The sequence below is a fragment of the Oryzias latipes genome, chromosome 23, assembly GCF_002234675.1.
Source record: "Oryzias latipes chromosome 23, ASM223467v1".
Lineage (NCBI taxonomy): Eukaryota > Metazoa > Chordata > Actinopteri > Beloniformes > Adrianichthyidae > Oryzias > Oryzias latipes.
The window spans coordinates 17,954,052-17,969,616 of NC_019881.2; the positions used below are offsets into that span (position 1 = coordinate 17,954,052).

Genomic DNA, 15,565 nt, shown 5'->3' on the forward strand with positions numbered 1-15,565 from the left:
GATATTTTAGAAGTTGATTGGTTGTTTTAGATACCTAAGATTTTTTATGATTATTATCTCCCACACCAGTCACACATAAGAACTTAAATGTTATCATCACAATCTCCTTTTAAAGTTTATGATTGTAGTTCTGCGAGGTACAGAAAAGAGCAGATCTCGTGTTTCTGCATCTCAAACGTTCACTTTCCTTTTTACAAATGGCTGAGCTGACACTCCTTTGTTTGGAATCAAAGGCGAAACAGAAAATTTATTAAAAACGTTCATCATCTTTCATGACTTTGGCATGAGAACTACTACAGTCTTAGTGGGAGTGTCCTCAACTGACCCCGAACCTATAAAAGTGCCAACAAAAGGAAAAATACCTTCAGTTTATAGAAATTACCCAAGTTAATCTAGGGGCAAACGTCTGGATATAAGCACATTAGAATCAATTTCTTTAAGGGTTACCACTAGGGTCTTAACAGACATACTTTATTACAATATGGTTCACTTTTTTAACAAAATATACCCAAAAATCTGTACTCATGACTACTGTACTGGAGCTCAAGTTTGTGACCCCAACTTTGATTTATAGTTGAGATCAAACACAACCTTCATCCGAAATCCTTGAGAAAAGCCATAAACTTCAACTCAACACATCTGTTCATCAGGCTGCTAAAGATAGTTACGCTCAAAAATGCTTGAAAAGGTGTGTTTAGTTAGAACCCTATGATTAAAACCCTTTAACATCACAAATGTCACCGGCAACACCTAAATACCACAAGCGGCTTTTCATATTGGCTTTGCAACGACGACACTAAAGGTTTTTTGTTTTGTTTGTTCCGCCACAGAATCATCTGATTTACGTTGATTGGTTAAACACTTCACTGCTGTGAAGGATTGCATTTCAGAATCCGACGGAATCACTTCACGCAAACGGTTGAAGAATTACAAAAGAACTGGAGCTAAAGCTCTCATGTAGAAGGACAAAGAATTTTTTTACCAGGAACATAAAGAAAAAAGGAAAAATAAACATTTACCATAGATTTACACTTAATGAAAACTGTGTTCGTTGAAAAGCTTCTGGAATCTCCATTTATGAGAATACCACAGATTTATAGGAATTGTTTTATCTTTTTGGCACGCTTTATCAATCTAAACAATGTTTAGGATGAGTTTTTACCCCCAAATTTGAACAGTTCATAAAATCTTTTACTGTCAACCACTCTTGGCAAGAAAAGCTGAACTCAAACAAACTCTGCCTCAGATCCCAAACAAAGTCTTAACAGGATCTAAGAATCAAACATCATGTTAATGGAATAAATAATGATAATAAAGTCATAAAGTTTCTGTTTTAATATAATGCATTTCAGAGTTTGTTTCTATTATCGACTGTATATGAAAACTGGACAGAGAGTATGATGTCACCCCTAGAAAGTGGTTTACTTCCAGCTTTAACTAAATGAAGTCAATTAACTCCATTTTTTTGTGCTATATGGACGCCGACATGCTGGAGTCAGACATCAGTAAGCAGTGATTGGTCCGAGTCTGTGGCAAGCGCTCTCACCAATTAGGAGTGAGCTTGTTGGAAAGTCCATACCTCTACCACTGTCAAGAGGGCGACAAAATATGTCAAACTTATCGAGCGTTGGAGGTGAGACCACCGACTTTTATTGAGGCATCTGATTGGTCAGTTTATAACTTGAATAACTTGCACTACAGGAAAAAAAATAGATAAAGACTGTTTATTACTCTATAGAGGCTTATGGGGTTTTGGTTTCTTGGAACCAGCAGGTACTTCCTTTTTGGAACGCCAGGAGGGAGGGGTCACTCTGGCCAGTTCTCATTTACAGATTTAGAGTAAATGATCTTTATATACACTGTGGCTTCACTAGTAATTAAGATCCATCAAGCAAAATGGAACCAGCAAGCAGCCATTGTGGACTGTTCTAGAAGGTGTAACACAACTATGGCAGTCCCTACCAGCGATTGAGTTCTTCACGTCCTCTTCCTGCTCTGCTTCCGCTTTTCAATAAACACCAATGAAACAATGCAGCTCGATCTACTTCCCTCGTACTTCAACCAAACTGAAGACTTAAACGAGGTGCAGGAAGTTGATTTTATAGGATGACATGATGGTTTGTGTGGCAGTGCGGTGGCTCACTTCAGTGGCTCGTCAAAGCGGATGGTGGCGGCGCAGTGGAAGACGATGTTGATGCAGGCGCTGAGCTTCTCCACGTCCTCCGGGCTGATGGACAGGCCGGGCTGTGTCAGCTCGCTGCTGATGGGGATGATCTTCTTGTGGAAGTCGGGGTTGGCCTCCCTGACTCGATCGAAAAGCTGCAAGACCACATGGAAGACGAGCGTTAGTTGCCTTTTCAAGCTAGTTTCATTTACAGATGAGGTCAAAATGCACAACAAACAGAAAAAGAAACCCTTCTGCAACTAGGTAGGAGTGGGGTGGGGTATACAACAGTTAACTACCCCAGACAAACAAAAGTAACTGTGCTGTTGTTTAGTCACTTTTTTTTGCTGCAATGGTGGGTCTCGTCCTCTGTAGGGAGGGGCTTCATCCTTTTATATTGTTTACTAGCCCAGTTATAGGATTTATTTAATAAAGCTTTTCACCGTTTCCAAATTTTAAGTCAAGTTTGTCACCAGTGGGTCAAGTATGTGAAAAAAACAGCCGTTTAATAGAAATACGTATAGTACAGGCCTTTGGCCCCTCCCTGCATAACTATATCTAACCCACCCTTTACAATGTCAGTGATGTGCGGCCTACTTGTGTGACATTACTGCACCTGCTAACTCTGGTGCATTACAGCATGTGGTGGTGGGGGATTATAAGGGCTGTGGTCTAGATTTACCAGCTCGTGTCCCACACAGACCCCAGACCTTGAACACTGTCACCCCCCCCCTGGGGGCTAAAGAAGCCAGTGTGCTGTGTCATGAGAGGCTATCCAAAGGCAGTGGAGTCAGATGTCATCTTTCATCATGCATGCCTAAAATGCACAAACATGACTAGCAGCAATGCGACCCCGTACAGCAAGGACTGGCATGGTGGGAGGGGGGGGGGGTGAAAGGATTGCCACGATAGTGTTATGAAATGCTGCGTGTGTCAGCTGTCCCAGAAAGCAGGGCTGTCTCTGCTAGAGAGGACAGATGTCGAATTAAAGCAGCTGTTCGTTTTCCTTTTCCCGTATCATCTATTGCTTCGTCATGTTTGCACATCTACTGTACGACAAAAATGCCCATATTAGGGACCAGCTCTGATATACAGACAACAATGGCATACGCTGGTTTCTGGCTGGGGGGAGGGCAGGGAGGGGGCCCAAACAGTGATGTTGGCATGACAGACTAGGATTCTTATTATATAAGAGAAAAACAACAGGCCGAGAGAAAAGCCACACAAAGAGATTTAGCTCAGTCATAATTTCTCCAAAATCTGTACTCTAATGTCCGTTTTCTCCTCTTGGACTTTTCCAAATGTTTCCTCTAACACACTTTTGTCTCCAATCTTTTTCAGGCCACAGACCAATTTAACGTCAGACAATATTTTCATGGACTGGCCCGGACGAGGTTGAAGTGGGCGTGCGATTTGTTTGCCTCCCGTTTCCCCTTTAACATTTAACAGGTAAAGTTGATCATCATCCTCTGTAAAATACCTGCAGCCGTTTAAACTTTATTCGTACGCTAGATTTCCTCTAGGAACCAATTCAATGTGATATAGATTTTCCCTTAACCCATAACTGTCAAAGTGGAGGCTACATAATCAGATGCCAGCTTCAGCCTCGTCCGGATGAACCAAAAAAACTGTCACTAAAACTGGCAAATATTAGGGTGTACTGATTCATTTTAACAATGATTTGATTCATATCACAGTTGATGGATGATGATGGCATTCATAGTCGATATTGGTTCATTATGATTAACCGACCTAAAATGGATCCATGAGATCTTTAGCCAAAACTTCAACTCAGAGATAAATACCTGGTACTGAACAGTACAGGTGAAGTTTTCTAGATTCCTTTTACTTCTTGCAAGATACTCAAGTGCATATTTAATGTGTAAAAACAAACGAGTAAACAAGAATTAATGGCAAATCCATTTGTATTTTAGCTTCATAAAGTTCAGCCCACTGTTGTTTTTCCACATCAAAATGATACAAACAGAACATTAGTAGAGCATTCAGACCACACGGTGTGGTCACATGTCCCCAACATAACATTACCAGTGCAACAAAAATGGAGAGCAATAACGAAGCTATCCAGCAGTGCAGTTTCATGCCAGCCAGGACAATAAAGACGAAAACACACATAGACCTAGTCGTCTACAAGTAGACACATCAAAGTTGAGCATATTTTCCACTCAACAAATACGATCATTTTTAAACATTTAAACACATTTTCTGAATAAAGGAATACTCAGAAATGCAGATTTAATCTTCATTTTATTTATTCATGTCCTCCATCATCAGAAAAATGCTACACAAACATGTTAAAAACACTAAAAACACCATTTTCATCAGAGTGGGTCTTCAAAGCCTGGAGGGTGCGACAGGAAACACTGTCGCAAGAAAATGTTGTAGCATTAGATTCGGAAACGGCCGGATCTCTACAGGCCAGAAGCTGCCTTCCAAAGAGTACAAAGTCCTTGCTGCACATCTCTGTGGTGCATTCATTTATAAAGTCTGGAACAGCTGTTGAGGTTGGAGCCACTTCAGCTGCTCGGATGCAGAAATAATGGAGCAACAACATCCCAACTGCTGCAGAAAAAAGCTGACTGAGACAAAACCCGCTGCAACACGGCGTTTATTTAAGGTTGAGGCACCGCAACATGCAGAATTACGACTTAAAAATAGACCTGAACTTCAGGGATTTCATTTGGAAGATAAGATAGATATCACAGTCTACTTTTAAAATAATGATGTTTCAACATTTGCTAATAAAAAAAACCCTTGACAACAAAAAAAAACACAAAAACAAAACAACAACAAAAAAGGATCCAACTTTCCGTTTTCTTTATAACTGATCAGGACAGAATCATTGCCCACAAGCTCAAGCAGCACATGAGAGGGAGTTCACACTGAAAAGAAATGCTCACTCCTGTGGGGGGAAAGTTGCGACTGATCTGAATTCTGAAGGTGACAAAACGTCAACGGAAACAGAACTTCCTTATTTTACGTAGCAGAAACTTAAAGCTGAAATGCTGCAACCCCAGCATGAAGGATTAAGAACTCTGATCAAAGTCTAAAAATATTGGACAGTAAAAAGTACTTTATTTATGCTGTTGTGTCAGTGAATTTCATTCTAGAACTGCAATGAGGGACTTGGATAGGCTGACAAGGGTTGGTTTGAATTCCCACTTGAATAGACTAAACCATATCAAAATGTTTTATTTTGCATCCTTTTAGTCATAAAAAACGAACTATTTGCAACAAATTGGAAATCTTTTAGTGTGGCGTATGTGGACAACAGATATGTCACTTCTCACATTGGTTCACCGCACAGTTTTTTCGTTTCACGCTGGTTAACACCACCAATCCTTGTGCAAATGACCTAAAAGCCTTTGGAACAGTTCAAATGAGTTTTCACAAGCAAAAAAAAAAAAAATCAGAAAACTAAGGAAATAAACTGGTGTGCACCTAACAAGCTAGTGTGAAAGAGAAATCCAAACTGAAGTCCTCTGAGCTCAGGGGTTAAGACTTATTTCCATAACTGGCTTCTTTTCCTCCCACTTTGTCCCGGTATACACATCCTCCTCTTCCTCTTTGATATATAAACAGCACAGTTCCTTGCGTAGTTGTTTGTTGATGCTTTCTAAGGCATGAAGGCCTGCTACACCTCAGGAAGTACAGTCTGCGCATTGTTGAACAAAGAGGTCAGCCAACGGTTTGCATGAAAGGTGAGGTTGACCCTTATGTTAAAGTTCTAAGCCTACAGAAACAGGGTAAAGGCAGAGGTGAAGTGTGCTGGATTATACCAGTTTCAAGTTTAAACGCAAACTCAAACTTTATTTATTTATATAGCGCCTTTTATTTCAGTTAAAAACACAAAGCGGCTAACAGAACAGCAACATGTGTCTTGGTCCTTACCTTAGGAACAACTAAGAGGCCAGTGCCAGAGGACCTCAGGGTCCGCGAGGGCTCATATCTTGAAATAATATTTAAATAAGAAGGCCCAAGACCATTAAAACATTTCTAAACCATTAAAAGAATTTTAAAATCAATATGTAGGACAAACTAAATACAATGTGAGAGAAATTATCCCTTTATTTTTAGCTTTATTACCTTTGATTCCGAGGATTTGCTGTCAGAAGATACAGCATGAAGCAGAAAAGATTTTCCGACCATCAGACCATGGATGGGTCCTCCTGCTGGACCTAGTGAGTGTGACGTCACCCATAGAAAATGGTTCACTTTCAGCTCCTACTAGTCAATTCTCTCGCTATTTTTTTGTGATACGGACGCCACCATGTTGGAAGCAGAAGTTTTCAGTAAGCAGCGATTAGTCTGAGTTGATGAGAGTTATCATTTCTATGGCAACTACTCTGGCCAATCAGGAGTGAGCTTGTTGGAAGGCCACACCACACTTGAAAGCAGGCTCAGGAGAACATTACATTACTATTACAGTGTGTCGAATAGCCTTTTATCACATGTAGTCGATGTTCACATTTACAACAAATGTGGTATTAAAAGATTTATATCAGTGGTCGTCATCACTGGTATTTCTAACGCACGTCCATGTTTACTCCGCCCGGTTACAGACTGTAAGTTGTGGCTATTTTTTGTACATTTCTGTGGTATCCTCAGCACTGGTGAAGTCTGCTGTCATTGGCAACACCAAATCTGTCAAACGTTTCAAACGTTCAACGTGGGGTCAGCGGGCACCACACACTTTTATTGAGGCATCTGATTGGTAGTTTATACGTTGAATAACGTGCACTACAGAAAACATGTGGGGGGGGGGGAAAGTATTAGCAAGAACATGTTAAAGAAAGGTGCAAAAAAATCATTATTCTGAGAAATAGAATGACGGAGTAATAGCAGTTTATTTCTCTTTTTCTTGGAGCCAGCAGGTACTTCCGTGACAGTGTTCAAAGTCATTGTTTCAGATTTGTCAATAGGCCTAGATTGAAGATGTGCAAATAAAGATGATGAGTTCTGACTGGATTCGTGTGAGAGCCTCTTTCATGAAACTAAAATTAAACATAAAAAAGGTTAAAAAGGACTTAATTCAGCAATGAAATAATAAATATGACAGTCAGTTAACAATCCCCAGTGATCAGTTTGGGAGCTTCTACACCAATAAACAACTTTTTTTTGAGTGGCACGAAAAATCCAGCTATGGCTAGATTTCCGTTAGAGCCCCCACCCAAAAAAACAAAAAACCTCTATGGCGGACTAAAATAAATCAGAGAGTGGACGGGGTGCATCAGGCCTCAGGGGTGAAGGAGGACACAGCGTGGGCTTCAGAGGGGCTTTTGTTCCAGGCGCAGATAACAGGGGGCATTGTTAGGACTGGGATGACAAACAGTCTTGTACCAGCCCTGCACTGCACACAGTGAACACTGCAGCTTGTCTTTCACATAGAGACAATAGTCCAGTCAGAGACTCCAAGCAGTTAAAAAAATAGTTGGTTTTAAAAAAAAAAAAATCTTCAACATAACCCCATCTCCAGTTTAAACAGTGACTTTTTTATTCTTTCTTTCGACATGGCGAGCAATACCTTCCATCAAGAGCGTGAACTTTTCCAGTAATCCAACACGAATGGCCTTTCTGTTTCCCTCCATCACCTTAGGATGGCCTTTCAACAGCCTTTCTTCTCTGCCATTTAGCTGGCCTTCACACCTTCCAGCGCCGATATGTGACAGAGAAGAAGAAGGAAGCTCTGGAAAACATTGTGAGCAACAGCAACAGAGGATGAGCCAATTCACAGAAGGCAGGGGAAGTCTGCCAAACTGTGTCCGAAACGGCCAATTAACAGCAGTACCCTCAGAGCTGACCTCCACTTCCTGCTGTGCTCTGGCGTAATCTGTCAAGTAATTGGATGTGATGAGGACTAATGACTAAAGATTTGGTGAAAGCCGTTAAAGATTTAGCCCAGAAACCAAAATGCCAAAGTTTGTGAGAATTTACATGTCGACAACCAAAGATGCTCCTATAAATCTCTACTTAAAGAGAAATTAGGAAAAGCTTCATAATAAGATACCATCCACCTCCTATTTCTCACAGTTTTGTGGTTCAAAATGGAATATTAAATAAATAAGAAACCCAGCAATAGCTAAATTTGCAGAACCAAAAGGAGCATTACACCCATTTTTAGACCAACAAAATTGGCATTTTTGGAATATCTAAAAACAAATCTCCAGTCTAAAACTTAAAGACTTTCTTCGTTTTTCATTTATAAAAAGGCTTCAATGCTAAAGTTGACATTTTAAGTCTTTAAATATTTTTGTAAAAAAAAAAAATGGATAAATAAAGTCACAATTTGTATTAAAAAATTGTGCAAAAAATGTGTCCACCTTATGAATAATATTAATTTTGAACATGAAACCCCAAAAGACCAAGTGGTTACAGTACCCACATTTCCTTTTGGAAAGATTTAAGGGGAATTTTCATTTTCTCCATCAGACCACACCCCCAAGGATTGTTGTCACGCCCCCAAATATTTATACCACACCTCTTATGCAAGATAATTGAGCAGCAGCTTAAACATGATATAAGAAAGGTCCAAATATAACAATAAAAACAGAACTAAAATTTCTAATGATATATATTTTGAAAGTAAACAGTAAACATGTTTTAATCAAAACTTGATATTAAATGAGAAGAACAGTTAATTTTACTGTAGCTTTAAAATGTATTCCATCTTTAGGACTTCATTTATGAAAATGGCGCCATCATTCTCTGGTTGGGTCATAAGGGATCCAGATGTTCTGCAGGTTTCCCACAATGTGACATTTGTTGTCCTTGGTGAACATTTCTCTCCATGTACCGTTTTATCTGGTGAGAACAGTACCTCGTGTCCATAAACGACTTTTTCGTGTGATCTAAACAGGTTGTGAGGTGTCCATAACTACAAACAAAGGCCAGTAACTGGAAGAAGCTACTTCTTAGTAAGTAAGTTGATAGTGCAGCTCTTTTTCCCCACCGTTATTGAAGAACTGTTCAGATTGTTTAACATTCTGAAAAGGGGCTTTTGTATCGGAGAAAAGCTAAGCCTTGAAACAAATCAGCAAAGCGAGGAGTCTCCAGGGAAAAAGGACACGCATGGCTGCACTCAGGGATGTCAGCCTTTCAAAGCGGGAAAAGACTCATCCTCAGTCTTTTTTTTTGACCACATCTTTGGTCTGCACCTAACCTCAGTGCCTATTGGAACCTCCCAGGAGAACAGAGACCATGCAGAGCAGGTAAAACTCAGCTGATGGAAGGCACTTCCTGCTGAGCCACGCTCATTGATAGAACATGCACTTAATGGAAGACTTGTTGAGTACAGATATAAACAAGATTTCTGTTATTGCTTTATTTTTAAACTTAGAATGTCATGTTTCTCCAAAACTGTTTATTAAAATTTAAATAACCAACCACGTTCCAATATTCTACATTTTTATAAAATAATGGCATTTTTTTACATGATGAATAAACATTGGTGTCTGTGTTTATTTGCATTTACACCTCTTTGTTTTTAAGTCTGAAGGATAAACATGACCCTTTCATTACATTTTTAAACATATTTGTCCCTTTAGGAGAACCTGACTTGTCGTTAGGCTCATTCTAGGAACCCACAATGTGCTATGGGCTATACTAAGAAGTCTGGTTTCCTGGATGTTATTGTAAAACAGGAAACCTGGTTTTCTTAACCAGATCAGAAGATTAGAAAGGCGGTCTGCTTTCTCTGACAGAAATAAAATAAAATAAAAGGCTGTGGAGCCCTAGTACCAAAATCCAAACCACCAACTTCAGAATGAAGCATGTTAGACAACTAAAATACAAGCAGTACCCTGAAATTAGCATATCATTGCTAGGGTTTGTTAGCCTTGGCATGTCCCAAGTGTGGTAGATGGTCTAATTACAGCTAAAGGGGTCAAATTTAATCCAGGGCATGCATATCCACCCATCTATCCATGGATGGATGGATCTATTGATGGATGGATCGATAGATAGATAGAAAAATAAAGGAACACAAGACATACAGTTGAAAAAAAAGTTTTGCATTCCACCTGGCAGCAGTGGTCTGGCCAAAAGTCCGGTCGCGCTGAATGCGTTTTGTGTGTACAACAATGTGCTGGACGTCGTTAAAGAATAGAATGGCTATTTTAAAGGTCAAAGATCGACATTTCCACGTGCAGCTTAAAAATGGTTACTTTTACAGTTTGCATTTTGTTTGCCAAATACTATACACCTCAGTTTTCTTTTGTTTTGAAAATAAATACAGCGTCTGTATTTTTTGCTGTAAAATTTCAGTTTAGAGATGAATTTAAGATTTGTTTAAACTTTTTGGCAGCTTGTTCTTTGACCGCATCGTTTAACTTGAAGTCCTTAAATATAAAAGTCAGTAATTTTGTAAAAACTAAATGTATGTTCAAATTTGTGCAAAACTTTACACCAAAAATCACAATTTACTGTGAGCTTTTAAAAAGTTTTTATTTCAGTATTTTACAATCGCCGATTGTATTTTGAATTTTTTTTTAATAGTTGACATTGAAATGGCAAATTTCATAAAGAAGGTGATGTCATAGCTGGTCAACGTTGAAGCAACCAAGGAGCCAAAAAAAACAAAACTGTCTTGAAATTGATCTTAGGTATTAAACTTAATGACCAAACAACATGAGATTGTAAGAAGGTAAAGTCAATTTTTAGCTCCCTAGTTTTCACCTTCTGGGCAGGAAATGAAATCAACGAAACCCGCCTTTTTGAAAATAAACTATCAACTGACAAAACAGCCCTGACAGTGACTAAAAGTATTCACAGCATTAGTCATCTTATGCAGATAACTTTAAAAAAAAGTAAGTCGTGCTTTTACTAAATTTAATGATTAAACAAATAAAATGTTCAAAATATTTTCTCCCTGTTGCAGTTGTCTTTGATGTCCATTTATTCATCATTTCGTTGAAATAAATGGGGATAGAGCCTCTCACATAACCGAATCCAGGTGCAGTTAGCCCATATAAATCTACTGATACTTATTGTTAGTCATGTAAACACAAACTGATGCCTCCACATTGCTAGACTTACTCATAAAAGACAGACACAGATGCAACTAAAAACAAAAACTTCTCTAGGTTCTCATTTGTTCAGCTTTGAGTTTAGACACATTGTGAATAGGGTTGGTAATGGCAAAGGTTGAGTTTGTGGGCAAACTCTACAGCATTGACTGTATATGCGACCTGGACTGAGTGATCCTTCCCCCCCTGGCATTCCAAACAGGAAGTACCCGCTGGCTCCAAGAAGCTAAAATCCCATAAACGTCTACTAAGAAATAAACAGCAGTCAATATATTAAAATGTTCGTCAGAGAAATGATTCTTGCTTGGATACCATTTTTTTTTTACACGTTCTTGTCAATCGCAAATGTTTTAAATGATAGCTTTTCTGTAGTGTAAGTTATTCAATAATAAACTAGCCAATTAGATGTCTTAATAAAGTACGTAATAACTTGTCGAATGTTCAAAACGTTTGTCAGATTTTGTGTAACCCGATTGTCACGTGGTGTGGGTGTGGTCTTCCAACAAACTCACTCCTGATTGGCAAGCGTGGTTGCATCCAATTGATGGGGATGAATCACCGACCCTTTCTGGGTTCAACATGGCGGCATCCATGTCACGGAAAAAAAATTGCGATTGAATTGACTTAATTTCTTTGGAGCTGGAAGTGAGCCATTCTCTGTGGGTGACCTCAGACTCAATCCGTCCAGTTCTCACATACAGTCAATGGTTAACAGTCTCACTTACCATACACAAATGCTTTGAAAGGATTTGTATTTTGGCAAATAAATTCACATCAACCCAAAAAACAAAAGCCTCAAATCATTGGAGTGAGAAGGTTTGGACACTGTTGTCCTTTAAAAAAACAACAACAACAACAAAAAAAAAAAAACGTCTGTATGATTTCAATGTGGGTCCATGCCAAACAAATCAAGCAGTCCACCCACTAACTGATGCTGTGCACTGTTGCCGGGCAGAACACCAATCAGCCTGACATAAAAACAGCCGCACAACAAGTGCAGGTTTAGAGATGCAGCATATTATAATCCTTATCCACATGATCAACCAAATTTATTTTTTAAATGAATAAAAAAAGTGTCAACAAAAAGGCTCAAAACGTTAAAATTAGCAACATTAAACTTTTTTGATAATAAATTGTTTGGTATTATTGTTTTTTTTTTATAGAGCACAAGTCTTCTGGAGGATAAAAATTGTGCAAATTTTGCACAGTTCAAATCTGCTGAAATACAGACAATAAAAAGAGATTAGTGAATAAAACTTTACATTTTAGGGACCTTCTGGCACAAATTTCCATTTGGCAAACTAAATGAGAGTAACAGTTTCTTTGGTGCAGTCAAAGCCCTCATTACTTCAGCAGCAGTGTTCAATTTCCTCAGAAACTAGAGGTCATTAGCAGTGTAATTGCATGGAGAGTCAATGGTTCCCCCTTTATCTCCTCTCTGGGGAGCAGTGCACCGGCCTCTGGTTGCCTCCTGCAGAGCCTACCAAGGCTCCACAGTGGATCCTCCAAAAACCGTTGGAGTGCACCGCAGTGGAAGTGACGCGCCCTCGCTTTTCACTGGGAAGAGAGGCGCCGGTCATTAAAAATTCAGGCAGGAATTTCAGGAGTCCCACAAGTGGAAACACGAGACTGCCGATCCTCACCGCAAGAAATCAATGCACCTTAAATATTCACACAGTACATAGAGATCACAGAGTTGGTGATGCAAACAAGAGGAAATCAATGGATGAGTGTTGTCATACTAGATCAGTCTGATGACAGGCTGACAAGCATAAAGAGGAGGGAGAGCAGGTCAGATGAACACACGTCAACCCAAATCCCATTTACATTCAGAGATGAGAGGCTGTCAGCACATTGATAAGTTTCTCTTCACTGGTCTGAATGGAAGATTTATTGTGATTCAGCTTCCTTAACCCACTCCGAACATCTCTAAATCTATTTTTGAAATCATTATTATAATTACGCCATTTTTAGACGTCAAAAAAACCTGTGTCATTTTCAAGGACATCGTTTCTGCAGAATAGAAGTAGTTAGTTAGAAATTTACCTTTGGGACGTGGAGCAACTTCAGCCCCCTTCCCCTCCAAATTTCTGAGAGATCTCTGTTTACACACTCTGCTGCTAACTCATAGCCCCTCACACCCCTGAGCTATTGGAGCTATCCAGCTGTACAGTTTTGAGCCAGATACCAGTTCGGACCTACAAGTGGATGCATCGGAACGGAGCCGAGCGCCGTTCAGCGTATTATGTAAATCACAAATACCATTTCTGTTCAAACTGCATTTTAATCATTTTATGAACCAACGATTTGAATAAAGAAATACTCAGAAATGCAATTTGAGCTTAGATTTATTTATAAATGTCCTCCATCATCAGAAAAATCACACAACATCGTTAAAAACACAATTTTCGTCAGAGTGGGTCTTTAAGGCAAAAACATTGCTTGTTTTAGTAAGAAACAAGACAAATGAGAACAGCTCAAAAATGTATTTATTTAGAGGAACGATAACCGTCTTCTTGGATGGTGGTACACCAGACTGTGGTAAACCGCTGATGGTAGCTGTAGATAATGGAGGGTTTACTTGGTACTCCTGTTTACAGGATTAATTATAGCCAGCTACTCCGTGCACACAAAGCTACAACCCCAGGGGGAATATATTCCCAAATATGGGAATAAATGTGGATTGACAGGATTTATAATTGTATTTACAAACTTTTGATTCAAAAGTATTTGAAACACAAATGATGTGCTGCTCATGGTGTGAAGTCCAAAGTAAAGTTTCTTCATTTGTGTTCACTTTGTTTCTAAAGTAAGGAGAGTAAAATGAATAAAAAAGGGATTTTTGGATCTTAAAGCAAATTCAAGCAGATTGTTCATTTAATCTTTGTCCTAAAACAAGGTTGAATTTACAAAGCCTTAAAGAAGATAAGAAAACAGTATTATAAGATTAATGGATCACTGGTTAGTCCTTTTAAATATCTAAAGATATACACTTTTAGTAAAGAAAACCATGCTTTTTATTCAAATTTTTCTTCTAAAAATCACTATGATTTCTTTTTTGTAACAGAAATAAGAGAGACACAAGCTTTATAGGACAAGGGAAATACTTGTAAATGCTGAAATGCATTGTCGGCGTTTCAAATGGTTTTTATAAAAAAGGCATAAACAAGTTTTTTTTATTTGTATTCTGACCCTTGACCTCCCTGGGAGCTGCTGACAATGTCCAAACAGGCTTATGTGTGCAAACATATCTGTGACTGCTCAATACTGGCTAATAACCCATCAATCAAACCACCAACCTTTGTACAATCCTGGCTTGTGAGCTAATTTCTCTAATTCTTTGTTCCAACTCCCCACAAAATGTCCACTTTTCAAAGCGGCATTCCTCTCGGCTACAGTTCTTCTCCTACAGAGTGGAGAGGCTGCACCCGCACTGGTTGTGGGTGGGAAAAGCATACTGCAGAGCAGGAGAGAGGCCCAGTTTCACCCACAGGCCCACTTATCAAGTGCCGAACGTGCCATTTAATGCCTGGCTCTGCAGCCAAACATTTCCACTGGATTTTAGTACCTCAGAGACTTTAGACAAATGCCAGAACGGCAGAGATTCAGAGGCAATGAGACTCGCATTGGTTTGTCCTTTTCCTGCTCAGGGCAGCTCCCTCGATTGCATCCTCTGAAAAGCACCGTGGGACACATCTCTTGGTTGTTACCTAGCAACAGGTTGTAAGAATGATACTGGCCTGACTTGAAGGATGAGAGGCTACTTGAGAAACAATACCACAGTTCCCCTTCATGAATTATCCCGACTCTGAGCAGAACAATGCCGACTGCAGGACTTGCACGAATACCAATTAGTACTTGAAGCTCGGTCATGGAAATTTAATGACATCATTTCTGGATGAGGGCATGAACGGACCATGAGCCAGCCACGGTTTGGCAAAGCAGCAACCCTAAATACAGGGACAAACTATGTACTGAAAAAAACCAAAAGCGGAAAATAAACATTGGAGGTTTGGATAGTTAAATAACGCATAGAATTGACCAGGAAAACAAAAATGCATTTAATGAACAATGCAAGCTACGTCAATCTGTTAAATCATACGTGGACAGTAGCTTCATTATGTGTCCAACAAACTGAAGGACCCTCAGAGTTATACCCACAATCCAACAGGGGAACGCCAGGATCTTTTTCCATCTTTGACACTAAACACCTCGGTTTACAAGATGAGAACTGCAGTTCAGGAGACTGCAAGAAAAAACAAAAAGACTTTCAAAGAGAAGCCCTAAAAATACAATAACATGAAAACCAACATTTTTATTCCAACCTTAAAAAAGCTCAAGTATTGCCACATCTAAAATA

The 15,565-nt window shown here is 39.2% G+C and overlaps 1 protein-coding gene across 1 annotated transcript in view; it reads right to left on the reverse strand.

Moving 5' to 3' along the window:
• Positions 1-15,565, reverse strand: part of LOC101162802 (fatty acyl-CoA reductase 1) — a 56,541-nt gene that overhangs the window by 14,983 nt on the left and 25,993 nt on the right. The window contains exon 3 of the mRNA XM_023952248.1: positions 2,144-2,319. Within this exon, the coding sequence (XP_023808016.1) occupies positions 2,144-2,319 (176 nt within the window). The remainder of the gene's footprint in view (positions 1-2,143; positions 2,320-15,565) is intronic.